Here is a 13,717-nt window from a genome sequence, read left to right on the forward strand (position 1 = left end):
AAAAACATCAAAGTTTCTTGACAAAAAAATTCAGATTTTTTTGAATTTTTTTACTATTTTTTCGGATTTTACTGTTCATCCGGGATCACTGGTGCCCGGGATCAATTCCTCCGCGTCCCCAAGTGGGCCTCGTTATCCATATTCCAGTGAATCGCCTGCTTTTTACGGTTTACTGAGTGCGCATCGTTCCGGCCGGAGACGAGGTGAGCATAGAAAATATTAGAAAATATCTGGCTGCACTTCCTCTCTCTCCTCCCCCTCCCCCTCGTCTCCTCCTCTTCTTCATGCGGCTGACAGCGCAGCTCCTCGCGCCGCCCATCCGTCCACCCTACTGCTCGTGGGCGAAGCTCCGTCCTCTCCCTGCCATCAATTCCCATGTGTGCAGCGGCGGCCCCGGAGAAATCCTCACTCGTCCTCGAGCCCACTTCCTCTTCGTTGTCTGGTGGCCATGGGATGGGCCTGGATCTAGATCGGGCGCAGGTTAGGTGAGGCCGATGGTTGGGTGAAGGAGTAGGGGAGGCGGGTGATGAGGACAGGAAGAAGCCGGCCGTTGTGGTGCAGTGGAGCTGCCGGGAAGAAAGAGGAGGTCGGCTGCATCCCCGGGGGTGCCGGTGGAGGTGCTCCTCAACGAGATTCGGCCGTGGTGGCTGCGCAGCCTCGCCCTCTCTGCCACAAGAGATCAGCATACCATCGAACTCAGGTGAGTCTCCGCTATCCCCAGCCCTTCTCTTCATGCGCCCCTTGTCTTCCGCGGTGCGCAGCCGGAGGAGCACGACTTCTGCCCAGGCCCTCCCATCAGCCTCGCCGCAGCGGCACCACGCAAGACAGAAGGAGGAGCACGCCGCCGCTGCCACCCGCCCGTCCCGACGTGCAGCCTGGCGGATCTTTCTCGGGACGCAGCGAAAGTTGCAGGCTGTCCTTCTTCCATGCCAATGCCTCGACCTGACTGATCTTGCTCCTCGTCACTCTAGGTCCGGGTCGTTCTGGCCAAGCAGGAGGCTCCCACGGGCGAAGGCGAGGCTGCGACGCCATGGTCGAGCAAGAGGATTGCGGTGTTGTGCACGCACCTGGTCGGGTGGTCGTCATTCACCGCCTTGGACAGCACCAGATGAAGATGGAGAACAACGACAGGCCTGCGCAGCCCAGGTAGCTCCTCTTTTCCTTCTTTGCTTCCCTCCGTTCTTCAAAGTGAATCAAGATTTGCTGGATTGTTGTGTCGTTTGCTAAATATCCCCTGTCTTTGAAGACCTGCATGTGTTCTCTTTTTCAGATAATAACTACCAATTCCTTATCATGTAGGTGTCCTGCAATTGCTTATCATCGTTGCATCATCGTGTTTGTGCTTTGGTTCAACTGGATCTGTGATAGCAGTGTGTTCTTTCTGCAGGTGTTGATGTGAGCCCGTGGTTCACGCTGGTTTCAGGTTAAGAAAGACGGTGATGGAGGACCTTGGTTTTGTGGGCTGATTGCCACTGTTTTACCGATTGTATGTTTTCTTCTAGACGAGGGTTGCCACTGGTCTGCAGGTGAGCATCCAACTCATTCTCCGTAAATTATCTGAGCTGAAACTTCTCGTGGGAAATACTAATAATTGTAGAAGCTTGGGTTAATGCAGATGTTGACCATTCTTAACGATACACTGCTTTTAGTTTGAAAATATGGAGAGTGCTCAGTTGGCTGCTTCAGGTACGTGTGTGTTGCAAGCTCTCAGATTTGGAGAATAATTGCAGGATTAGGTAATTTGGGAGACTAATTATGAGCATTAAAAAGGTCACACTAACCTGCACAGACGGCAACAGTGGTTATGTCAGCTCGAAGAAAAGCAGTGCTTGCTTGACGTTGATGGCTTGACCTTTTGGGCCTCTCTCCTTGGGCTCCTGATTTCTCAGTGAGGATCATCTTGCCAACGTGTTTCACCCTCCTATCCCCTCGATTTGGTTATAGCTTTGCATCGCTGTCGAAAGATCAATGGTTCAAGCCTGAGGTGAAAATACATCTTCTCTTGATTTCTTATTTCTGTTGAATATATTGTTGCTTAATTCATTTCTGGTAGGATTCGTGTGGATCTCGCAGCCTGTATATTACATACCATGTCTACTGTATTATTTTAAATTTGAGTTTGCAAATCATCATACAACGTACGGGTGTTTACAGCTCACAGAAGTTCACTGATCCATGTGTGTTTGGAGACGTGAATTAAGCAACAATATATTCAACAGAAATAAGAAATCAACAGAAACAAGTTTCCTTTCAACATTTTACTCGTGTGTTTGTGCATTCATCTGATGTACAATATAGACCTTCAGTACATAGCTGGCATATGTTGGGGACCTACTATGACGCCTCGACTTTACTCATCCACGCTCACAGAAGTTCACTGATCCATGTGTGTTTGGAGACGTGAATTAAGCAACAATATATTCAACAGAAATAAGAAATCAACAGAAACAAGTTTCCTTTCAACATTTTACTCGTGTGTTTGTGCATTCATCTGATGTACAATATAGACCTTCAGTACATAGCTGGCATATGTTGGGGACCTACTATGACGCCTCGACTTTACTCATCCACGCTCAAAGCTTTATTTTCTATGCTGCTTCTTGCTTGAATTCAGTTTACAATTTTGCATTTTTAGTTTAGTTGAGAAGGAAACTTGAATGCTAATTTTCTTCGACTGGTTTAGCTAACATCTTCAAGCCTGAATATAGTTTAAATTTGTACCTTTGTTTCTCTTCTTTTCTTCTTTTTTCTCCCCACATCATGTAGGAAGTTTAGAGACGTGTTTTATCGGCATTTATATTACTCCCTCCGTCTAGGTGAGTAAGTCATCTTAGGTTGTGCATCATGACCAAGGAGGAGGGGAAAACGAGAGAACTTAATGTTCATTTGCTAATTAATAGCATTGCATGCAATGAACTAACCACTGCATGTCGTGTTTGGTAGTCTCAAGTCATTAAAAGCATGCACACCCCACATCTCTTATTGGTTGATATGTCAAGAAACAAGAAACGAGGTAGAATTTAATGCACCGCGCCTAAGTGTTTTCGGATTATTTGGTTTTCGTAAGATGACTTACACACCTAGACGGAGGGAGTAACAACTTTGTTTTTTTGTCTCTTTTGTGATAGTTTAAGGTTAGAACAGTGTATTTATAATATGTGCCTGGATTTAGTTGATACACCTACTGTATTTAAGGCATGTTATTTTTTCCTGAATAAATTGACAGATACTTGCTTCTATTAATTAAAGATCCTGCATTACAAGGTACTGCGTTGTGCTTGAATGCAATTGTCTTATTTAGACAGCAACCGAGCTCAGTCAACAATTAGTTAAAGTAGTTATGAGATGTGGCAGAGAGCAGAGAGGGCCAGCCGTAGATGCATGAAAGTGGATGCTTATTCCTTTCAAGTATCAAATCGATAGTAGTTGCTGATCCTATTCATAGTGATTACAAGCATAGTTGACCTATCGTCTCTGTAGTGTGGTTGTTATATGCACACTTTTCATTTGTGTTTTCGCCTCCTAAGCCATTTATTCTGTCTAGCGCAGGTTGCTTCCTGTCCTCTCATCCTACTTTTCTATCTGTTACATAGCATTAGGAAAAGCCATAGGTAACCAGAATAACAACTGAGGCATTTCCTTGCAGAGAATTTATGATGTTATTTGCATCAGTGTTTGATAAATAATGTGCAATCTCCTGATTGATAAATTTACTAAGTGAGTTACTCATTGTACGTACTTTTCTAGCTGCTACATAGCATTAAGAAAGGCCATAGTTAACTAGAATAACAACTGAGGCATTTCCTTGCAGAAAATCTATAATGTTATTTGTAGTGGTGATGATAGCGAGTCTTCCGGATCGCTTCCTTAGCCTAACAACGCAGCGTACAAACCAGCTGTTATCAACATCGGTAATGATCTGGTAAGCACACCATGCCAGATTGACTTTTAAAACCTACTGCTTGTACTCACCTTTTAAACCTCTTACTGTTTATAACTCTATAGGCCCTTCGCCCGTTGCATGAAAGCCAAGAAAAACAAGAAAAAGGAGCACACATCGCATGGTACAAAACCATCTATCATTACCATTGTCATGCCATTATACCTAATTTTATTTGCCTTCCTGTACATACTAATCTTTCAAACCCTCTTCATGATTATCATCATACATCAACTACAACTAAATCCATAAAACCGACGAAGGCTGAACACAAGACCTACATAACCCGTATGATCAAACAATGTTTTCATTTGCTCTACTAATACCAGTACATGCATATGCTTACACCAACCATTTTATATACCATTGCAAAGGGGCACCCGACACTATCTACTTTCTAAGCTTTGATGGTCATTGTACATGGGGAAACAAAGTGAGGCTATACAGGAAGCAGCTTACAAATTTGAGGTGTCTCATCGCTACAAGGATGACCTTTGCCACTCGAGGAATGGCAAGACCCTACACACATCACCTGCAATTATATATGCAATCCTTCTTAGTGTTGTTACCTTTCATTTCCAATATTTCTTTTCTCAGTGTTGTTACCTTTCATTTGCAGTATTTCTCGGTCAGGTTTACCAAGAAATATCTCCGCCGCTGTATTGACCCAAAGCTTTATGGCTTGCCAATAAAATCTGGAGATGGTAATACCTGCATCAAAGCCCGTCTAACCAAAGGAGTCGATAACAGGGCAACAATTACGGAAGGATGGCAGACTTCTTCCCCGCAGCTAATATGAAGGAAAGAGAAATATATGCCTTTGCCTTCAAGCGCAACCACAAGCGCCTGCGTCTCACCGTGCACGCCCTCTGAGCATCGTGTGCAGTCTACTAAACTACATAATTAGGCTATGAAGTTTTGTGTGTATAGCTTCACCCTAAGAACCTGTTTGCTTTTGGCACTGGACTCTCTGGTCATCATGTTCAGTCTATTTAGCTACCTAAATAGCCTATGAAGCTCTGTGTGTATAGCTTCACCCTAAGAACCTATTTACTTTTGGCACTACTTTGGTCATGTATAATTTTGGAATCCATTGTGCTATGTTAGATCCATGTATATATCTATTCCAAGTGCGTCTAATCCTTGTTTAATGCAAAGGTTTTCTTATATTTAGGTGAAAAGCTTTCTGCTTCTATGACCAATATAGATGAGAAATCCATTTACATTGCTATATATATATATGATCGTCAATGAATATCCCAGAAGACCTAGAAAGAAAATTAATACTTTATGAAATCCAAGTTTAACACTATTATTGTATCTGCCATCATATCCACAATTGCTTACTTCCTCTTCTAAATATTCTTTGTTTCTTATCTGAAAATCAATTTAAGTCATCCTACTATTTGTAATAGAATTCACATTGCATTATCTTTCCATTTACATCTCCTACTTACTCACTACTAACATCGCTTCTAACTGGCTTCTTGCGCCATTGGCGCAACCGGGTCATCTAGTTGGAAGAAAGAACAAAGGAGAGGGAGGAGGACTTACAGCACCCCACCACATCCATTGGTCCAGTGATGGCTCGTGAAAGGGTTGGCGACCCACATCTCTGCCATCCGCAGGCGCTGCTCCATGCTTAGCGGGGCCTCCTCCATTTCTTCCTCGCTGCTCGAGTAGTACGACGAACTGTCGCCGTCGCCCTCGGCCAATCCTGGGTGCGCATCGGCCCCGAGGCCAGGAAGATCTCCGTACCCGCCCACACCGCCACCGCTGCTCGAGCTGCCGCCTACACCGCCGCCGCCTGGATTCGCCGTCGCCATTGACACAGAGGAGCACGAGGAGGAGAGGGAGAGGGGAACGAGAGTTAGGGTTCGAACTGGTGGCTCGGTTGGACCTAGCCCGTTAGGTCGGCCTCGTCCTAGTCAGCGCATCGGGCACGCGCCGATTCGGCCAGCGTGTCACCTGACATGTGGGCCCGACCTGTCAGATATGAGGTCAATACTCACTTATACGGCTGTCAGTCCGTTATGCATCACTTAGGCTCTAAGTTGGTACTGAACTGCGACATGCATGAGTAGTGGTACTGATTCGTGAGTAGGTGAGCAAGTGTGGTACCAACGTGCAATTAACTATTTGGAGGATTTTTATAGTATTTCTTCCTACGAGATTTTTTCATATGCATGACATTTATTTTATACTCCCTCTGTTTTAAACCTCATGAAAATACATAAGATTCTTAGCATTATGTGAAACCTCATGAAAATACATAAGAATTGAAGTGAAGAGGTTTCTTATATATTCCTTTGTACTGAAATCCTGTGAGTCAAATAGGGCATGCATGTTTGTTGTTTCACGAAGCAAAATTAGGCCCTGGCCCGCCCAGTTTTGTTACAAAAGACTCGGCTTAAGAGTAAATCTGGGCCATAATTGCAAGAAATTTTGAGCTCTCTTCAGCCTGGCCCACCCAAGCCTTTTTTTTGCGAGGGAAAAATCCAATCTATTCATCAACTGTTAAGATAGTATAAAAAAACATCAGAAATAAAAATTACATCCGGGTCCTTAGACCACCTATCGACGACTACAACCACTGGAGCGAGCCGAAGGTGCGCCGCCGTCATTGCCCATCCGTCTTCGGAGTCGGACAAACTTTGTTGTAGTAGAGAGTCAGAAAGTCGTCGTGCTAAGGCCCCATAAGACCAGTGCACCAGAACATCAACCGCCGCAGATGAAGAGTAGGTAGATCGGAAGTATCCAAATTGTAGATACACGAACATAAAACGAAGACCGGATCCACGTGGATTCACTGAAGACAAAAACCGACCGAATCACATGTGATCCGCTAGAGACAAACCTCCACACGTCCTCCGACAATGCTAGAAACACCACCGGGATGGGGGCTAGACGGGGAGGACCTTATTCCGTCTGCAGAGAGCCGCCTCCGCCTTGCATCTCTGAGTAGGACGCAAACCATAATAAAACTTAAAAAAACATTAGAAAACGGAGCCCTCCCATCGGCAAGGACCGGGATCCACCGCGCCTCTATAATCCTAAGACCACATGATCCACCCAGGCCTATGACTGTAGCTAAACCACTGGTCTCACATCGTTTGCCTATGGTTCAAAACTGATACAAGCTATAGTATCCTCCCGTGTCATGGAGAGAGGCAACGTCATCTAAAGGATTTTACTTCTCGATCATGGTGTTACGCTTGATAGGCGAAGGAACTTATAGTTATTAGAAAAGGAGTGTCTACAGCTCATCTAAATACTCCTTCCGTTCTTGAAAGAGTGTACTTCTAACTTTGTTGAAGGGTTAAACTATCTGAAAGTTTGATCAAGTTTGTGTAAGAATATATCAATTTTTGTGAAACCAAATAGGTATATGACAAAAATATATTTTATCATGAATCTAATGCTACTAATTTGATGGCATAAATGTTGGTCTATTATTGTATAAATATGGTCAAACATAAAAAAAATTGACTTTTCAACAAATTTGCAAGCACACTCTCTTAAGGATGGAGGGAGTAAGATATAGGGTCTGTCTAGGACACATCTAGATGCGACATAGTTATGTCACATCTAAGCTGATGTCCACTCTCTTTGTGGTCTATTTCTTTGTCTTAGTTTTTTTTGTTTCTTGTTGCTACATTATATGTTTATGGGAGCTTAGATGTGACATACTTAAAAAACATCTAGATATGAATTAGGAAAAATGTAAGATATACAATTTGGTCTTATTCACGTGATGTATGATGACATCACCTATTTGTTGTCTCATCCTATTTTGGTTGTAAGCCGAACCAAACTTAGTGCTTTTCTCTATAGAGACCAAGCCCGATGGGGTTTGTTTATTGGCTTGTACTTGTTGTACAAAACCGCATAGACCAACCCAGAAAATGTTTGCCCGCACACGTTTGTGTTAGTACGAGCACCGTCCAGCCTACTAGTTTTTTTTTCGTACAATTTTATTAAGGTGCAGTTCTCCACGAGCACCGCCCAGCCTACCAGTTTTATTTTCGGTTTTTATGTTTTATTTATTTATTTTTCCTATTATTTTAGCATCAGTACAGACACAAGCGCTCATATACACGCGCATACACTCATCTTTATGAACGCACACACGCACACCCTACCTCTATGCGCACCTCCGAGGGACTGAGTCGGCATATCATCTTGAGATTTACGAAGTCACCGTAGGCGTCTCGTCGTCGACGGAAACGTCTCCTCCCACTGAAAGCGCATCGCCGGAAATTCTGAAATAAATTCAGAAATAATGTGAGCACCAGGATTTGAACCCTGGTGGGTTGGGGATACCACTGTCCACCTAACCAACTCAACCACAGGTTGATTCGCTTATTTTTCCTACTCAAGATCTTTATTTTTATGTTCCATAAAAAAGAAAAATATGTACACAGATATTTTCCCTTTGTAGTGACATTTCACAAAAAAGTGCTCACACATTTCTAAAATAATTTATCATGTACTAAATTTTTTCATTCATTTTGGAAAAATGATATGATGACGACAGCAATGAAATCCACCCTCCATAGCCCCGAACGGACTTTAGATCAGCCCTTCCGATGAATAACAGAAGGCGACAGCGACTCCGTATCGTAAAACGTGATGATTCTTTCTCTCTGATTTTTTTTCTCCGTGAGACGATACTTATGGAGTTGGACTTAGGGTTGCCGGAGGCTCCAGGGGCCCACAAGCTCACCAGGTGCGCCCTAGGGAGTGGGCGCGTCTCGTGAGCTTGTGGCTCCTGGGTGGCCCCCTCCGGTAGTTCTCTTTGCCAATATCATTTATATATTCTAAAAATATTCTTCGTAAATATTCAGCCCAATATTAGAACTTTTATTTCTGCACCAAAATAACACCATGTCAATTCTGCTAAAGACAACATCAGTCTGGGTTAGTTCCATTCAAATCATGCAAATTAGAGTCTAAAATAAGAGCAAAAGTGTTTAGAAAAGTACCACGTGTCGCGGACAGGGCGCACCCTGCTGGAGCTCTTTTTTTCATGGGTTTTGGTGTTTCTTTTGGGTTTTCCAATTTTTTTTCTTCAATTTTTCCTTTTTCTACTTTTTTATTTTTTATTTTCTTATTCTTTGATTTATTTGTTTTTTGGTGTGCATTCCCCATGAAGCAAAAAAGCATAGTTGTGCTCACAGTGATGCCTTGCGTAGTTACGCTTCCCCCAAAGAGAAGTACATGTATGCTTTTGTGTGAAGTGCAATTGCGCTTCCCCCAAAAGGTGAAGCATATATGTGTTTTCAGGTGAAACATAATTATGCTTCTGCACGAAACATAACTGTGCTTCCCAAAGAAAAGTGAATTGCGCTTCCACAGGTTTCTTCGGTTTTCTTTTCTTTAGGTTTTTAGTTTGGTTTTTCTTCCTCATTTTTTTAGATTTTGGTTTTTGGTTTCCGATTAAAGCACAAATTGTGCTTCTATGTTTGCCCAAAATAGTGAAGCATAGTTGTGCTTTTTTAACTCCGCCTATATTGTCTCAACATAGCCGGTCCCAAGCCCAGGTAAAGGAGAAGGGTTGTGATAGACTTGGCGAGCCAACGTAAAAACTCAGCCACTCTTATGGAGATGAAACCTTAAAAAGTCGCGAGATCTTATGGGTTTCACCTCTAGCCTGCCCCAACTTGTTTGGGACTAAATGCTTTGTTGTTGTTTTTTTGTTTTTGTTTTATAGTTGTGCTTTTGTGCCCATCCAAAAGTGAAACACATTAATATATTATGAAAGACGGGTTAGTACAGTTTAGAAGCACAAGTTACTATTTATTGGAAGCACATATTTGCCCAAAAGAAAACTTTGTCGGAACCCAACAACATGAGATACAGTTTCGAAGATCTCGACGCAAGAAATGCAGCCACTTTTTTTAATGTAATTTAGATGCGTTGTTTAAAAGATAATGTTTTGAAAAAAGAATCCTAAAAAATACCATAAACCAATGTTGGGGATATCGCTTATCGGGAACTTATCGATCGACCCGAGATAAGGGGTAAATCGGCCAGTTTATCAACATATCGGCCAATTTATCGCCATATCGGCTAATTTATCAGCCGATTTATCTTATCCGCCTGACACCGAAAAGCGATAAATCAGCCTATTATCAGAATATCGGAAGATATCTTGAACAGTGCCATAAACAAACACACGCGTGACTCCCGTGCATGAGAAAAAAATCTCTAAAAACTCCCAGGTTGCATCAATTGTCGCACATGCAATGTCCCACTTGTCACCACCAGAGAAGGTGGGAGAGACATTTGGAAAGGCTGACCCTTAATCAGTGATTTCGCAATACAAATCAAAGCCCGTTAGATAGGAGAAATTCAAGATAAATGATATGTCCGTACACAAGTAAAAAACCTCAGCCCAACAAATCAGGCCTGGACAAAAGGCTTCGTCAATCCATAGATAGACACAATACACCAACAACAAACCAAAAAAAAAACGTATGGAAAACAAAACCGTGCTAAAAAATGTTTGATGGAGAGGAAAAAAGTGATCAAATAATAGAGATGGCATCACTTAGATGTGACATATCGAAGTCTTATCTAGAAATGTTTTGGAGTGCTGCCGGAGTTACTCTAATTTGAGATAAATTATGTTCTTGGGCTTTCAGTATATATAGTTGGTTCTTCCAAATTCCAATGTTCTAATCCCTGATACCAATGCCCTTTGTGCACGTAACCAAGCTGGATAGTTACAGGAATTCCCCTTCAAAAAAGAGTTGGACATTATTACAGCGTTTTGGCGAAACACCATGGCCACGGTACGGAAATGCCTCTAGGAGATTATTTTCAAAAAATCAAAACAAATGTTTTAATGCTTCATAAATTCTGAAATAAATCCACGACATATGTACATTGCATGCTTGCGGAATTTTTGTGACAAAATACATTGACATACGAGCTACACAAAAAAGACAAACTGCTGTCAGTGAAAATAGTAAACAGTATGCACACTGTTCATCTTACATTGACGTACTAACGACTTTTTCAGAGTTTTCTAAAACTTTGAGATGTAACTTTTGATATATTTTTTTTTGTAAAGAAAAGGGCCTCCAAAACACTGCACTCTGTCACGGTGATGCTATTATACGTATTGAGAAATTTGGTAATAGCGTACGAAGGTTGATTGAATCCTCGGAACGGCTCCACCTCCAACGGTCCAGGCCCACCCCTCCCGCGAAAGGGCCCATTGTTGAAGGAGCCCACAAGACCACGAGTTTGTCCCTCGTCGCGGGCAACAGGCAACAACCACCCCACTTGCCCACATGACCAACTACTCCCACTATCGGCTATGCGGTTGTACGCAGCGGTCGGGCAGTGCTGCTGAGTGCACTAGGCCTCGCCAATTTTCCACGCACAAAGTATAAGAGAGAATTACAAGGAAACCAGGCATATACTATCCGTCAGTGAACTCTGACACTCTGTCCTCTACCACTAAGACTAGCGAGGTTACTCGTACTAAATCAGACTTCTTCAGAGCGAACTGGAATGATTCTTCAGAACAATCAAACTCTTCTTCTTTCTTCTTCTACCTACGGGCTAGCGGGGACGGACTGCCTGGTGCTGGGGCTGGAGGGCGTGATCCTGAGGACGAGGCCGGGGAAGACGTCGTCGGGGTCGTGGACGTGCGGGTTGCGCTCCAGGATGTAGGGGTCGCCGCACCGGTCGCTGATGCCGTGCAGCGTCTCGCCCTCCACCACCACGTAGACCTCCTCGCACGGCCGCCACCGCGCCGACAGCGACGCGCCCCGCACAGTGACCGCCTCCGATGTCTCGCCGAGGGAGCACACCAGCAGCAGCGCCGCCAGCGCCGATAGCGCGAGGCACCACGAGGCCCCGTCTGCCGCCGCCGCCAGCCTCGACCTCGTGCTCGTCGACGACATACCACCTCTCTCACCGCGCTGCCTCGCCCTCATGAGTGCGCTCGGCTCGATCGTGGCTTCGCGGTGATGGCTCGCTAGTGTGGAGTGAGTGCGAGCTGTGGTGTTCCGTTGCGTCCGTTGGGTCGGGCTTTTATATGAGCAGAGAGGAGAGCAGAGCAGGGAGTAGTGCGTGGGGGGGCCGACCCGACCGACGGTTGGAGCGCAAGTATCCGTTGGGCGATAAGCCCAAGAAGGCCCACCTGTCATGCAGAAACGGCAAGCTTGTTCTAATGTTTTTTTTTCGTTGGTTTCATATATTGGGTGATGTAGTCAGTGCACGCTCGCTCTCTAGACAAAGCGGTGACTGCCAAGCTGCCGTGCGCACAATGCCACACTAGTGGATTCAATAATGCTTCAACTGGCAACCCCCCCTTGCCTTGTCCATGAGACGATGCGGAGGTCCTTTCGCTGCCCAGCAGACGCTGTCTCGCTCGGCCGAAGCGGCCCAACTGACTGAGAGCATCTCCAGCCGTTCGCCCCCAGGGCGCCGAAAAAGAGCGATCTGGAGGCGAGCCGGCGCTAATTCGGTCCCTAAGGTTCATTTCTTCCTAGCCATACGCCCAGGTACCGTCCCGAAGGCGCTTCATATTCGAAATCCATCATTCTCACTCAAAAAAACCACAAACCCACGATCATCGTAATAGTTCGGCGATTCACAGTGCCACAGATCGACGATTAAATGTAGTTTGGCGTACAAAAAAGAAAGGACGCGGAAGGCATCAGACGCCGAGCTCAACCTCCGGCGGCGGCGTCGGCGGCGTACGCGGGCTGGGAGGAGTCGGCGCGGCTACCAGGCTGTTTGACGCGGCTTCCAGGCTGTTCGGCGCGGCAGAGGCATCGTCGTCGGTGGGGCTGGGCATCGCGGAGGCATCGACATCAGACGCCGGGCTGCGCGGCGGCGTCGGCGTCGGCGTCGCCGGTATCTGGGCCAGGATGAGGCCGCGATTGGCCAAGTACCACGCCTTGAGCTTTTCGTCGCTGCTCTGGAGCATGTCAGCGCCGTCCATCAAAAAGGCGAGATCGTTGTTCCTCTTCTTGGTGTCTTGAGCTTTGAGCTTTGCGGCGGCCCTGGTCTGAAGCAAGTTGAGTTTGACGGCGCTGTTCGTCATCAAAACAGCCCACCTCGCCTAAATTTTCTTCTCTCGCTCGGCGGCTCTGGTCTTGGCGTCGGCGAGACAGTGTTCGATGGACTCTTGCACGCGCGCAGCAGCCGACTCGGCGTATTTCGCCTTCTTGGCACCTTTGTTGCCGTTCGGGCGCCCGTAGGCCGCGCCCGCGGTCGGCGCGTCCGGTTTGTACGTCTCTTTGGCCTTGGCGAGGGTGCGTCGGACGGCCGCCCATTTCTCGCACTTGTCGATCCGCTTGAAGACGTGGAGGTACTTGAAGTCTGCATCACTATTGCCGTCGCGGAACATGGCGAACATGCGTACCAGCTGCACCGAAGAAAGGACATCAGTCAGCGCCAGAGCGCACGCCAGGGCGCATACAAGGCAAAAGAACGCTCTCCGAGCGATATAACGACGATAGACCGGCATGTGATACCTGATCCTCGAGGCTGATGCCGTTCTCCGGGCGAGCCGCGACCTCCTCGAAGATACCATGCCATTTGGTGCACGCCGTTTGGATGAGAGACCAATGGTTCGCCATCCCCTTCGACCCCCGCTTCATGTGCATGCCTTTGAAGTAGGGGTCAACGAGCTTCCGCTCGTCGAACTCGGTCTTGATGTGGTCCCAGTAGATCTCGATGCTCTGATTCGTGCCGGTGACCGGGTCGAGGCAGACGACCTTCCAAGCTTCGGCGAGGCACTCCTCTTCCCGG

General features: G+C 45.7%; 1 protein-coding gene and 1 long non-coding RNA gene across 7 annotated transcripts; one reads left to right on the forward strand and one right to left on the reverse strand.

Annotated features, from left to right (window-relative positions):
- The first annotated feature begins 222 nt into the window (after positions 1-222).
- On the forward strand, positions 223-4,451 carry LOC119292088. 6 transcript variants are annotated; one of them, XR_005142850.1, is made up of 7 exons: positions 223-700; positions 972-1,146; positions 1,388-1,526; positions 1,601-1,686; positions 1,771-1,984; positions 3,812-3,922; positions 4,006-4,451. It is a non-coding gene; the product is annotated as an uncharacterized LOC119292088 (long non-coding RNA). The 6 variants fall into 6 exon arrangements; XR_005142852.1 differs by having other exon boundaries at positions 1,800-1,984; XR_005142851.1 differs by having other exon boundaries at positions 224-700; positions 1,790-1,984.
- Positions 4,452-11,350: 6,899 nt separating this feature from the next.
- LOC119294202 lies at positions 11,351-11,948 on the reverse strand. The gene has a single exon (XM_037572439.1). It carries the CDS (start codon positions 11,890-11,892, stop codon positions 11,509-11,511), a length of 384 nt encoding a protein of 127 aa, XP_037428336.1. The 5' UTR covers positions 11,893-11,948; the 3' UTR covers positions 11,351-11,508.
- Between the last annotated feature and the right edge of the window lie 1,769 nt (positions 11,949-13,717).

Source organism: Triticum dicoccoides, chromosome 4B (assembly GCF_002162155.2).
Source record: "Triticum dicoccoides isolate Atlit2015 ecotype Zavitan chromosome 4B, WEW_v2.0, whole genome shotgun sequence".
Lineage (NCBI taxonomy): Eukaryota > Viridiplantae > Streptophyta > Magnoliopsida > Poales > Poaceae > Triticum > Triticum dicoccoides.

Excerpts from the sequence above, each read along its gene's own strand:
- LOC119294202 (XM_037572439.1), bottom strand. The coding sequence starts at position 11,892 with ATGAGGGCGAGGCAGCGCGGTGAGAGAGGTGGTATGTCGTCGACGAGC.